The sequence below is a fragment of the Canis lupus genome, chromosome 5, assembly GCF_011100685.1.
Source record: "Canis lupus familiaris isolate Mischka breed German Shepherd chromosome 5, alternate assembly UU_Cfam_GSD_1.0, whole genome shotgun sequence".
Classification (NCBI taxonomy): domain Eukaryota; kingdom Metazoa; phylum Chordata; class Mammalia; order Carnivora; family Canidae; genus Canis; species Canis lupus.
In genome coordinates, this window is record NC_049226.1 from 16291729 (window position 1) to 16305930 (window position 14202).

Consider the following 14202-nt stretch of genomic DNA (forward strand, 5'->3'; position numbering starts at 1 on the left):
TCTCAAAGCCAGTATTTTATGCCACCTCTTTGTACCTTACAGCTTCTTTAAGGTAAACTGGGGGTATAATGGGAGCAAATGGTCTGCTTCCTCCTGACTTCAGCCCTTCCCACCAGGCCCAGCCTATGGGCAACTGAAACTCCTCCCACACTGTATTTATGGAAAAGTATGGACTCCTGATGTGGCTAATTTGCAGACGTGCTAGGGGCTGGAGGGAGGGAGGGAGGCAGACATGCTGGGGGCCCTGCTCTCCCAGACCTTTACCAAATCAGCGGTTGGCAGGGAAATGACACATTCCCAGCTCCTAGCTGATCATCTTCTCTGGCTGGCCATTAATTCTGACTACAAGCTGTGCGTAGCCTTGTCCTTCCAAGGGGATAAACTTGCTGCCATTGGGCTAATTAAAACTTTCAGGATCATTGGCAGCTTATCCGATATTTATCATGCTATAGTAGTTATTAAAGCCAACAGAGAACCAGGACACGCCAGCAATTAGAAACCAGAGGAACAGCTGGGTAAAGACACAGCTGGGCGACAGCAAAAGAATAGCTAGGGAAATTCAGATTGACCCCTGTGGTCTCTGATCCAACTTGACTTCTTGTGAATGAATTGATGTGACTCTTTACAAGGGACAAAGAGGATCAGAATGACAAGGAAAGCACGATCTGCTGGCAAATCCCCATAGCAGAGGAAGTGAAGGTACAAACAAGCCTGACACAGTTTGGTCACGTGGCTTCTGGGAACCCCGGGAAGCAAGGAGCAGAAGTAGCTCACTGGATGGTAGAGAGATTCTGGGCTTCAGCCCCCCAGTGACTGTATTAGCTTTCCCCTTCTGTGTGATTCCAAGAAGGGGCTAAATTCAGAGCTCGTGAGGAGTGTGTCTACTTGGGAAGCCTCTGTCATTGGCTGATGGGAAAGGCTTCCCAAATCCTAGGAGAGTACCCAGATCCTGCAGGAGCACCAGGATAGTACCACCTTGCTCACCCTCAAAACTGACCATCTGCAAAGCCTGTGACCCACCACCCCCACCCCACTCTTGTGAACTAAGTCAGCTCCAGGGAAGGGAAGGCTAGATACCCTCACCTTGCAGGTGACAGTCACAAGAAACACAAAATACAGGTCAGCCCACAAGACAGCCAGCCTGGGTAGGTAAGGGATCAGCCGTTATCAGGGGAGAGCAAATAACAGGAAAGCAGGCCTGAGGGCCAAGTGAAGACCTCAGCTCACCCTGCTCCCTCCCTGCCAAGTCCAGTGAGGCCTGCAGGCCCTACTCGCTAGGAAGCCTACCTGGTTGAGAAGCTGCAGCATGCCTGGCTCTGGAGCAAGCCCTCTGCTGGAACTCAGCTCGACTAGCCTCTGCCTGAAGGGACTGCTGCTTGGCTGGAAACAGGCTTGCTGAGAGGCCTCCTGCCCAGCAGAGGCAAGAGCCATCTCCTGAGGATGCTCCAGCACGTCCAGCCCCCACGCCAGAAACCTGGAGTCCCTCTCCATGGCTCTGACAGCCTCGTGCTCACCCTCACTAGACATCCTGGAAGATTCGGCCGCCATGCAACAGACCCTGCCGGCGATATCTTTACATGGTGTTTCCTGCATGCTCTCGGACAGCCCCAGACCCTCCAGCCGCCTGGAGATCTTGGCCATCTGCAGGATGTGCCCATAGAACCTCTTGCCCTCAGAGGAGTCTTCACTCTCGGACTGCTTATCAGCAGAGTTCTGCATGGGGAACAACTGGAGGCCTAGGAAGGGGCTGGAGCGCTGATCTCTGCGCCTGGCACCTGACTCAGCCACGCCCTGCTCGGAGCCCTGAGAGCTCTGAAGGTCCCAAGGGAAGTTGTTCACCTCACCCAGGATCTGAGAGCCACGGTGGGAAGACAAACTGTTGCTCTCTAAGTCGGGCTCAGACCCACTAGGCTTCCTGTCTCCTTCAGAGGGCTCTAGAGACCCCCGGGGGCATCTCTGCTCACTGGCAGGGAAGTCTCCAGGGGCACTCCCTGAAGGGGCATTCTGGGCTGGCTCTAATGCCAGCACATCCAGCGGTCTTAGGAAGCACTCCTGAGGTGGATCCTTAGCTGAGGCCCTGGGAGCCTCAGGGTCACTGGGTCCTGTCTCCTTGCAGCTCCCAGGGGGGTCCTTGTTGACAAGCTTAGAGACCTGTCTCATCCACAGTCCTGGGGACTCTTTCCTCCTCCTCCCCCTGCCCACACTCCCACCTTCCCCAGAAACGCCCTGCCAGCTCTGATCTTCAGCTGGGCCGCTATCTAACAAGAGCAGCTGGCTCTTCCTGGGAGCTGGCATGTGGTCAGAGGAACACGAGGACCGGGAGGGGTTCTCCTCGTGGAATGAGGAGGGGAGGGGGCTCTGGCTCTTGTCTCCCTTGGGGCCAGTGGAGCCCCGTTTGGCCACACGGTGGCCGTGCTGCTCCCCTTCTAGCTGTAAGCCCCTGATGGTTTCAGAAAGCTTTGAGTGGACAGAGGCCTGGCCTTCCAACATCTCCTGCCCATTCTGGAGGGGCCTGGTGTTCTCAGGGCCCAGCGTGCTAGGCTTCTGCTGTCTGGTCCTCAGCTCCAGCTCTTCTATTTCAGGGTCTGAAAACCCCAGGTAGATTTTCTCTGTTGGCTTCTGGGGTTTCCCCAGACCCTGCAGATCACACATTTCTGTCCTGCACTGGGCCAGGGCATTGCCTAAGGTTTTCTCCACGTCAGCAAAGATATGGTGGTATTGAGAAGCTTGGCCTTTGGAGAGTGGCTGTAGCTTGCTGGGCAGGGTGCCCATGAAAGGCCAGGGGGTGTCACCCAGCTTGCAGGGGCTCTCTCCTTTCTTAAAGGAGCCCTCGTTTCTAGCCTGCATCTCTTGGTCTAGGTCCAGATCAGCAAGCCCAGGTGCTAGGAGAAGGGATGGGCGGCAGAGAAAGGAGGAAGAATGCAGAAGTCCCTGTTCAGGCTGTGTTTCCTAGACAGGTATATAAACATGCAGAGAAAACTAAGCCAAAGCACTTCTAATTTATACTTGCTACCTCAGCCCTTGGCAAGCCCTTAACAGAAACCCACCCTCCCTTTAAAGTAAAACACAAACCAAGAGGGGAAAACAAAAAAAGGCTAAAAAACTCCCTTGGGCTTCATTGTTTCTGGGCCCTAGTTTCCTTATCTTTAAAGAGGAGGCTGGACTTGATCAAGGGCTTACCCCCCTGCTTCATGGAACCCTCAGGTCAGTCCCCACATGGGACCCCAGAGGCCACTGTAGTGTACATGTAGTGGGAAAAAGGGTACCACAGAGACCTATACCCTGAGGCTGACTTTTCCTTGATATGCTAGACATCCACAGAGGAAGGAACTAATTGGCAGACAGGGCTTCACTACTAACAAAGATCTGAATCACCAACCAGGTCATCCCTAAGATATCATCAGGCTCTCAGTTCTGTGATTGGCTAATCTTATAAAATCCAAAGCCTTACCAAAGACCACCAGAAACTAAGAAGGGAGAGAGGGGAAACATGGCCAGTGAGCTAAGCTCTGGGAATTCCATCTAGGTCTTCTAGCAAAAACGCGAAATGGTATTGCTCAAGAGAGGTCCACACAGTCAGAGGATATTGGGTCTAGAAGAAACCCTAAAAGATAAACCTCAGCCTGCAAACATTCACGCTAAGTTCCAGCTGGTCTATGCATGCACACCTCCAGAGATTCCAAGCCACCTGAGCCCAGGTCACCCACCTGGCTCAGATCTGCCTTCTAGACAAAGCCGGTTCTGAGGCACTGTCCTGAGCCCTGACATCCAGACTGGCAGCCCAAGGCTATCCAATCATCCTCAGCTCCTGAAACTATAAAAGAATCCTTTTAACAGGGAGCTCTGTGCTCTTGATCACACAGTCCAGGACTCTGTCACCCAACCATCCACCCTAGAACCCTTGCTTCTTTCCCTCTCTCACCTTTAAGTCATGCCAGAGCCTGCCCAGACACTTGTTACTATTTAAAGTAGTCTAGTAGTGAAAAGCCCATTATCCACCTTTGGCCTTCCAAACATGTAATGTTAGAAAATTCAACGAAATGTTAGAAAATTCAACCGATTTGCAAATTACCCATCCTCTTTTTCTCTATCTGCAAGGATGGGTTTGTTATCTTGTTTCTTGGGATCATGAGTACTCAGTAATCAGTGGGAGAGGGGGAGGGAGGGAAGACTATCTATAGAGCTGGTAAATGTGGAAAAAGATAAATTCACCAGCAACCATCCGATGCCAGAACTGGCGCCTTGGGAAGGAAGGAAGGAAGGTGGAGGAAATCTTCACTGAGAAACAAGCACTAGACACTGGTGGGAAACGCTATAGAGAGAAAACACAACAACTGGACAAATGAGAGGTTTGAAAAGACGTTCTTGGCACACACACCCTCCCCCCACCCCGGCAACTGGCCTGCATTCCCACGGGGTCTCCTCCTCCCAGCATGCCCCAATGCCCCCCAACCCAGGTGAAGGATTCCCTGCCCTAGCAAAGCACTTGGGGAGAGCCTGGGCCTCACGTCGGTATGGCTCCAAGTCTTAGCTTCTCTACCTATACATTCAGGGCAATAATTCCATCTCTTAAGTTCAGACACACTGAAGGGACAAATAAAACAGTAAGGGGAAAGAGCGCTTTCAACCCTGAGTAAAAAAGCTACCCAAGATCAAGGTGATCACGCTGCCATCAAATTTCAATTACGCATCACCAGCCAAGGATACCAGCAAAAAAGACAATCCACGGGAGTGGATAAAGCCCAAAGCTTTCCTCTTTGGATTTGGAAGGCACTGGCATTCTGACAACTGAATTAGGGCTACATCTGACATCTACAAATTTGCACCACACTGGGAAGGCCTGGCTCTGAAAGGAAAGACGCTCTGCTCATCTGGGTTCTCTGTCAACTGTTCTCCGTCCCCCACTCTCCAGAGGGGCAGATGGACTGCCGCGCAGCACCATGCTCAGCAGAGCGCTTTCACTCACTAATCCTACTACACGATATATGCTTCCCAAGGAAGAAAAAAGGAATTGTTTAGGGGCAGTCAAAACTTCAAGAAGCTCAAAGGAAAATTTGCCAGAAGACAGGCATAACTAAGGTGACGTACTATGAAGAAATCACCGTGGTATTGGTGCTGTCCTTAACTTCTAGCTAGAAACACCTAGAGGCTCCTAACATCCCCCTCAGGTTTCAGCCCTGACCTCTCTGGGAGCTGGTATCCATGGACTCACCAGTGGGCTTTTGGAGGTCTCTTTGTCCTTCTTGTCTTTCTTTTCCTTTTTCTTTTTCTTGTCTTTCTTCTTGATGGCTGCAGGAGTTGACAGCTTCCCCCGCTCTTGAATCACCAAGTTCCGATAATGCTCATCACATGGATGGTCCCACATGGACTGCCCGTTGGCAAAGTTGAAATAGTAAATATCACCTGTGATGTCCTGGCTGCGGAGAGCAGAGGTCAGGCATTAGTCCCTGATCAGGTCCACAGCTACTTAGGGAAAAAAGAGCAGAGAAATGGCCGAGAGATGGACAAGAAGGAAGAACAGCGTGAGAGGGGCAGAAGGAGAGAGAAGGAAGATCAGGAGGACACAGGGAGGATTAACCCAGAACGGAAGGGTACCGTGTGGCTAAGATAGGAGTTAACTTAGAACAAAGGATTGGGATACCGAAGGACTTCTCAAGAAAAATTCCTGGGAATTCATGCTAGACTGGAGTACAAATAAATTTGGTTTCAGATGGATAAATACAGATGCTGTGGGATCTTGGAGATAGATTCTAGGATTGACCTTGCTTAATATTTTTATAAAGGGTGTAAGGAGGAAAGACGCATTGTGAAAGCTCTGGTTTTGCAGAAGATATTTGTATCCCCATGTTCACAGTGGCATTAATCAGAACAGCCAAAGGGTGCTAACAGGCCAAATGTACATTGACAAACAGATAAATAAACAAAATGTAGCAGAAACATACACTAGGATTCTATTCCACCTTGAAAAGCAATGAGGTACTCACACAGGCTACAACACAGATGAACCCTACAGACATTATACTAAGTAAAAATAAGCCAGACACAAAAGGATGAATACTATGAGTCCATTGATAACAATCTAGAATAGGTTAATTACAGAGGCAGAAAGTAGGTCAGAGGTTACCCCAAGCTCGGGGGAAGGGAGAGGAGGGGGCACAGACTTTCAGTTTAGGAAGCTGAACAAGTTCTGGAACTGGGTGGTGGGGATACTTGAACAACACTGTGAATGTGCTTCATGCTGCTGAACTATATTTCCCAAAATGGTTACAACAGCACATTTTATGTTATGTATGTTTTAGTGGAAAAAAAAAAAAAACCTTACAAAAAATGTTTAATTTCAGTGTGATAAAAGAAAGTGTATAGAAAATGAAAAGAGAGGAGACTGGGAGAAAATAGTAGAAACAGTAGTATAAGATTAATATACAGACAAAAATCAGAGTTCTCAACAAAAATAAAAAGATAAGTCCCCAGCAGACAAAACGGCAAAGGATATAAGCAAGCAAATGGCCAACAGATGGCCGGCTCAACTCAATGTAAAGATTTGAGAAATGCAAATTCAAACAATCAGGTATAATTTCCTGCCCTTGGATTGACAATTTTCTTGATTTTGATCCTTTCCAGGGAGTTGATAATATTTTAAATGATAATATTTTTAAATGAACAACCACATGTACTATTACTGGAGGGACTGTTAAACTGTAATGGAAAGCAATTTGTGATTAACAATATTTAAAATCTGCACCTCTTTTAACACATTGATTCAAATTCTAGAAATTTTTTCTCAAGACACACATACAAAATCTCAGGCAATGTGCTTAACCAAACTGAAGGAAACATTGGACCTCTCCTCACCTACTGCCAAATTCTCAGATGCCAGAAACAGAAAGAAAACGTTTAGTAAGTGTGAGAACTGACAGGTCAAGGTTGGTGTCTGACCTGGATGGAGCCCCTCCAAACCTGGGTTTTAATGCCAATTGACAGACACAAAAGATGGCCTTAGGCCTTCACGCATCTGGAAACTAGGAACAAGGGATGCCTAGATGGCGGTTGAGCATCTGTCTTTGGCCCAGGGCGTGATCCTGGAGTCCGGGGATCAAGTCCCACGTCGGGTTTCCTGTATGAAGCCTGCTTCTCCCTCTGACTGTGTCTCTGCCTCTCTCTCTCTCTCTCTCTCTCTTTCATGAATAAATAAAACCTTAAAAAAAAAAAGGAAAAGAAAGTAGGAATGAGACCCGTGTCTATCACTTGGGCCTTAAGGCTGCTCACCCCATGAATGGAAAAACCTAGTGGGACGAGGAAACATGTCACCCAGTCTAGGCAGGCAAAATCAAATTTCATGAAAAATTAAAACACCAAGACACACGTAGACATAGAGTCCAAATTATGGTAAGGAAGTCCCACCCCATAAAATTAATGTAAAAATTTAGTACTTAAACCCACTGAAAAATCCTTGGCACAAGTTACTGTAAAGTCACTCAACAACCTAGGAATAAAACATAGAAAATAACTCTACAGAAGATGGATTCACAAAACTCACAATAAATAATTAACAAACCCCATGGGGAAACAATTCACCGTGAAAGGAAATCAGTGCCAGTGAAGAGAAGCATTAGCACACAAGGAAACTTGGCATAGCAGAATAATCAAAAGAAGACTAAAATTAACTACATCTAAAATTACTGTAGGGATAAAAAGAGTAGAATCCATAATGACAGAACAGAACTCAAAAAAAAAAAACAGACATATTGAAAAGAACATAACAGAACTTGCTGGAATTGGTACAATCATTAAATTAGGGGAGGTAAGGGGAATGAAGAGAGAGGAGTCTTCAAAGTAAGAAAGCACCCCAAATCCTGAACTTAGGAAATAAAAATAAATACATACCTGATATGCTATAATGAAATTACAGAATACCAAAAATAAAAGTAAAATAAGAAAAACAGGGATGCCTGGGTGGCTCAGTGGTTGAGCCTTTGGCTCAGGATGTGATCCCAGATCCTGAGATCGAGTTCCACCTGGGGCTCCCCGCAGGGAGCCTGCTTCTCCCTCTGCCTATGTCTCTGCCTCTCTCTGTGTGTCTCTCATGAATAAATAAATAAAATCTTTTAAAAAATAAAATAAAATAAAATAATAAAAACAATCAGAGGGAGGAAAGATTTACTTCCCACAAAGGAACAACAAACGAAACCAAGAAAACATATCTTATTAAGGAAAACCCGAAGTCAGAAGATAACAACAGTATATAATATTGGCCAAAGGCTATTCAAAGTCAACAGACAATTCTGTACTAAACTAACCTGTTGTTCAGAGTGAGACCAGACAAACGTGCCTAGAGACAAAGACATAAACACATCTAGCATGCTTGATATAAAGAACATTTGTAGAACCCTATACCCCAAAATTAGACTACATCCTTATCAAGAACATCCAGAACATTCATATAAACAGAATCACTTACTGAGCCAGAAACGAGGTCTCAGCTTGTAACAAAAATGTGAAGAGAATGGGAAATCAGTAATCAAAAAATACCTATCTACCTCATCCCCTTCAAACTTTAACTTTAGAACAAAGATACTTAACAAAATTTTAGAAAATCATAACTGATAATATATAATTATGACCAAGAATGTAAGGCCGGTTTAACATTTGAAAATCAATCAATACAATTCACCATATTAAGACCAAAATAGAAAAAAAAAAAAAAATCACATGATCTATCAATAGATCCAAAAAAACATTTGGTAAAATCCAAAACCCTTTCTGATTTAGACTCTCAGCAAGCCAGGAATTGAAGGGGACTTCCTCACCCTGACCAAGGACATTTACAAAAACCTACAGCTAACATCATACTCAATCCCTTAAGATCAGGAACAAAACAAAACGTCCATTGTCACCATTTCTATTATTGGTGACAGTCAGTGCAGTAAGGAAAGAAATAAAAGTAAAAGGTATCCAGATTGGAAAAGAAGAGGTAAAAATGTCTCTTTTTGCAGAAGATGTAATCACATATGTAGGATATCCTATGAAATCTACAAAACTATTAGAACTAACATACGTGGGTAACCTGGGTGGCTCAGGTGATTGAGTATCTGACTCTTGATTTCAGCTCAGGTCATGATCTTGGGGTCCTGGGATTGAGCCCTGCCCCCCACCCCCAGCGCTTTGGGATCCTGATCAGCAGGCAGTCTGTTTCTCTCCTTTCCCTCTTCTAACTCCTCCAGCTCACCTGTACGCCCAACAGCACACTCTCTCTCAAAGTGAATAAATCTTTAAAAAGAACTGAAACATGAGTTTAGCAAGGTTGCCAGCTACAAGATCAATATACAAAAGCCAATTTTATTTCTATATAAAAGCAACAAGCAATAGGAAATTGAAATTTTAAAATATACCATTTACAGACACGTCAAAAATATCCACTACTTAGGAATAATTCTAACAAAATATGGGCAAAACATGTGCAGTAAAAACTCCAAAACATTTCTTTGATATAGTAAAGAACCACATAAGTAAATGGAGACAGACTCCACTCAGGGGTTGGAAGACTCCATATAGTTATAAAGGTCAATCCTCCCCAAACTGATTTATAGATTTGGTGTAATCCCAATCAAAATCTTAACAGGATTTTTCTTTTGTAGAAAATGACAAGCTGATTCTAAAATCTACATGGAAATGCAGAGGACCTACCATGCAACTTTGGAAGTGGAGAACAAAGTTGGAGGATTTACCCTAAATGATTTCAAGGCTTATAATAAAGGTACGGTAATCAAGACAGTATATACAGTATTGGTGTTAATTAAGGTAGACAAACAGATCAATGGAAGAGAGCAGAGAAACCAGAACAGACCCACACATAGGGTCAATTTGGAAAAAGATCTAAACACCCTTCAATTTTAAGAGTGGTTAAATAAATCTGGATTTTTTAAAATTTTGGCACATCTATACAGGAAAAGTGTGTAGCTGATAAAAGGCTAATGTAGACCACAAGCTGACAGAGAAGAGCAACAAGTATATAGTAAGTACTTATGCTTAACAAACAAAACCATGTCTGTGGGGTGTGGTCTGTTTTAAAGGCCAGGAATTCACCAATTAATAGTAATTACTCTTACTATTTACTCTTGTAAATAGTGATTAAAAGGTGATTAAAAGGGTAAAAGACGGGGCACCTGAGTGGCTCAGTGGTTGAGCATCTGCCTTTGGTTCAGGTTGTGATCCTGGGGTCCCAGGATCAGTCCCACATCAGACTCCCTGCAGGGAGCCTGCTTCTCCCTCTGCCTATGTCTCTGCCTCTCTGTGTCTCTCATGAATAAAGAAAAATAAAGACTTTAAAAAAAAAATGTATCCAAAAGCCAAACAGCACAGATAGGTACAAACTTAAAAACAAAGGCAAAGATGATAGAGGTTAATGGATGAGGCAAATGTCGGGGTGCCTGGGTGGCTCCATCAGTTAAAGCAGCCAACTGGGTTTTGGCTCAGGTCATGATCTCATGGATCCTAGGATCGAGCCCTGAGTCAGGCTCTATCCTGGATGTGGAATCTGCTTAAAGATTTCCTTCCTCTGCTCTTCCCCCTACTTGTTCTCTCTTTCTCTCTCTCTCAAATTAAATAAACTAACTTTTGAAAAACATAGATAAGGCAAACGTGGGTATCAGGCTGGATACTGGAAACAAAACAGAAACCACTATCCCATGAACCAATCCTACAAACACAACTGTTGAGTCCTCAGCACCCGAACGCCGTGTACAGTGCTGATGGATTTCTTATAAGAGAGATGTCATGAAACTGGAGGAGATCCAAGGAAACACAGCTGAAAAGATCAAGCGAACAGGGAGCCTGCCATGTGAGGAGAAGCTAAAAGGATTACGTTCAGCAGGGATGAGAAAGGCCACAGTTGCAGTCACTCTGAAGTGCGGCCAACGCACCAAATGGTATGGATAAGTGCAGAATAATGACACCTGGCACCCAAAACCATACAATGCCAGCCAAAGAGAGGACCCTGGAAGGCCCCTGGGCCCTAGCTGAGGACAGGCGTACAGAAACGGCCCACTCTGATAGGAAGTAAACTTACAGCACGCACTGCGCCTATAACAGAGCAGGTGTGCAGAACGGAGAACACGCATCACCATCTCCAGAGGGGGGACAGGGTGCAGTCCTCAGGTGGACGGGCTGGCAAGAGCTGTTGAGACCCCGGTAGGCTCCTCAGCATCCACCTGGTTCCCTGACACAACCTGAGCGAGTCCACTCCTCTCAATGAGAAGCGCTCAGGGCAAAGCTGAAATATGAATGAACCCACACCTGTGAACCTATTCATGAACAGACAATGCAAAGTCAGGGACGGGCTGCCAAGGGAGACGAAACCCTTGCCAATCTGTGTGGCCCCACTACAATCCTCCTTAGCACTGGCATTGACCATGGACATGCAAAGGGGGTCTCAATATTGTCACTCTCAATAGCAGTCTGCAAAGAGTAACAATGACACCTCCCCGGTGCTGGTGTTGCGGGACCTGACCAAGGCAACAGCTCCTGGCAGCCTGGATCTAAGTGCTGAACGTCTCACAGGGACCAGGAAGTTGGCCTCAGCTCAGGCCCAAAGCATCAGGCAGCCTGGCAGACGGATGGCGCACTCCTGGCCCCAGCTCTGTGTGGGACAGGCTTCAAAAGGTGGCAAGTGAAAGCTGACCTCGAGGGCCAGGCTTCTCCTGCACGTGACGGGCCACATCAGTAGGCCACGTGCGTGCTGACTCACCAGGGCTTCCACTCCATGGGCAGCGGGGCCACGATGCCCTCCCGCGCCAGCCACATCAGTTCTGGTTCCTTGATGGGATCAATACCAATCTCTCTGGCAAATTCAAGAATTTCTGCAAGAAGAGGCAGGAGCATGAGAAAGGAAGAAAGTTGAGGATGTGGATGGAAAAAAGAGAAATCACAATCAACCTTGTGAAATAGTAAGAAATATACACATTGGTCTCTCCCCCCACTTCCTATTACTATTTGGTCTTTAACCCCAGTTCCTCACCCAGAGCTCCTAAAACCCCTGGAATTTCCTGTGTAACAAAAGCATTTTTTCTTCCAACGAGGTGCCTCTGGTGCGCTCTGGTGGACTCTGGGGGTTGGTCACCAGAAAGACAGAGCCATGATTGGAACCTTCAGTGGTGTCTGGCTGGCTCAGCTGGTAGAGTATGCAACTCTTGATCTTGGGGTAGTGAGTTCAAGCCCCCATTGGGTGTAGAGATTACTTAAAAATAAAATCTTGGGACGCCTGGGTGGCTCCGTGGTTGAGTATCTGCGTTTGGATCAGGTAGTGATCCCAGGGCCCTGGGAACTATCTAGTCCTACATTGGGCTCCCCAGAGGGAGCCTGCTTCTCCCTCTACCTATGTCTCTGCCTCTCTGTGTGTCTCTCATGAATAAATAAATAAAATCTTTTTTTTTTTTTAGTAATAATAAAATAAAACCTTTAAAAAGGGTGGGGCAGGAGAGGGTGGAGGGGTGGCTCAGTCAGTTAAGCATATACCTTCGACTCAGGTCATATCTCTGGGTCCTGGGATTGAGCCCCACATCAGGTTCCCTGCTCAGCAGAGAGCTGACTTCTCCCTCTCCCTTTGCCCCTGCTCATGCTCGCTCACTCTTTTTTTTTCAAATAAATAAATAAAATCTTAAAAAAAAAAAAAAAAAACCAAGCAGCAGCAGCTTAGAACTTTCAGCCTCACCTCCATTCTCTGGAGAGGGAGCTGAAAAAGGAGTTCCATAAATGATTATGACTTGGTGAAGAAGCCTCCAGAAAAATCCCTAAACTCTGGCATCTCAGAGAGCTTCTGCGTTGGTGAACTCAACCATGTGCCAGGGGGATAGTGCATTCCGACGCCACAGAGACAGAAGCTCCTGCTCTTGGGACCCTGTCCGACCTCACCCTACGGATCTCTTCATCTGGCTACTCATCTGTGTTCTTTATAATATCCTTCATCATATAATAAACTGGTAAAAACAGTTTTTGGCCTGTTGAGTTGTTTGACCTGTTCTAGCAAATTATCGAACCCAAGGAGGGAGGCATGGGACTCTGGTGTATAGCTTCTTGGCCAGAAGTACCAGGGACAGGGGTGCCTGGGGGGCTCAGACGGTAAGCATCTGCCTTCGCCTCAAGTTATGATCTCCAGGTCCTGGAATCAAGCCCCATGTCAGGCTCCCTGCTCAGTGAGGAGTCTGCTTCTCCCTGTCTTCCCTTGCCCCTTCCCACTGCTAGTTCTCTCTCTCTCTCTCTCTCTCTCCCAAATAAATAAATAAAATCTTAAAAAAAAAAAAAAATGTACCAGGGACAGCCTGGGACTTGCAACAGATGTCTGAGGTAGGGCCAGTCTTGTGTGACTGAGCCTTAACCTCTGGATCTGATGCTCTCTCCAGGAGGACAGTATCAGAACTGAACCAAATTGTAGGACATGCAGCTGGAGTCAGGAAAAAAAACCCACACACCTGGTGCCAGTATTTTGACTGTAAGAGTAAAAGAAAAGCAGACTTTCTTCCTAGACAACTTCTTTTCTACTTTCACCTTTACTTTCTAAATTTTCTTAAGTGAACAGGTGTTAAGTCTCTAAATATAAATAATAAACATACATAATTCTGTATTCTTAAATTACAAATGGTACACCTCAATCAAGGTATGCTATTGCCATACTCCAAGAATGTAATCTAAAGCCAAGTATAACAAAGGCAAAAATATAAGACCAAGACATCAGCATGGCAAGGGCCTGGGAAAGAAGCCCAGCAGCCATAGCCAGAACCATCCTGAATGAGGGCAGCCTTACTGGGACACAAGCTCTCCCAAGATTTTCAAAATCTTAGAGCAAAAGTTCCTCGTCACTCAACCAGCTAGCATGGACTAAACAACTGGAGAAGACTAAGCCCCTTGAGGGCCTTACCAACGACATGAACAGAGTCTAAACCATGGGATACATGCTTTTTTGTGTGTGTGTGTGTGGTTTGGGGGATACATGTTTTAATGGAGTGGTGCACTGTGTGCCATGGGAGCAGTGACTTATTCTGCACAGGGCCAGGGAGTTATCTGAGCTGAGAAAGTGGGATGATACTGGAGCAGCCTTGTTCTGCACTCTGAATCCTCTCTTCCATGAAGGCAGTTGTTTCTTTTCCAATTATGCTAAATTTTATGGACTTGGTTATATTTTTTTTTGGAAAGCATTTAGAAAGTTCTTTC

The 14202-nt window shown here is 45.8% G+C and overlaps 1 protein-coding gene across 10 annotated transcripts in view; it reads right to left on the minus strand.

Annotated features, from left to right (window-relative positions):
• CEP164 (centrosomal protein 164) overlaps positions 1–14202 on the minus strand; it is a 63473-nt gene that overhangs the window by 39920 nt on the left and 9351 nt on the right. For 7 of the 10 annotated variants that reach the window (XM_038536020.1, XM_038536024.1, XM_038536023.1 and 4 more), the window contains exons 3-5: positions 11744–11855; positions 5213–5417; positions 1288–2949 (exon numbers count right to left, since the gene is read on the minus strand). In XM_038536020.1, the coding sequence (XP_038391948.1) occupies positions 1288–2949; positions 5213–5417; positions 11744–11855 (1979 nt within the window). The remainder of the gene's footprint in view (positions 1–1287; positions 2950–5212; positions 5418–11743; positions 11856–14202) is intronic. The other 3 variants (XM_038536027.1, XM_038536026.1, XM_038536025.1) reach the window with 1 other exon arrangement.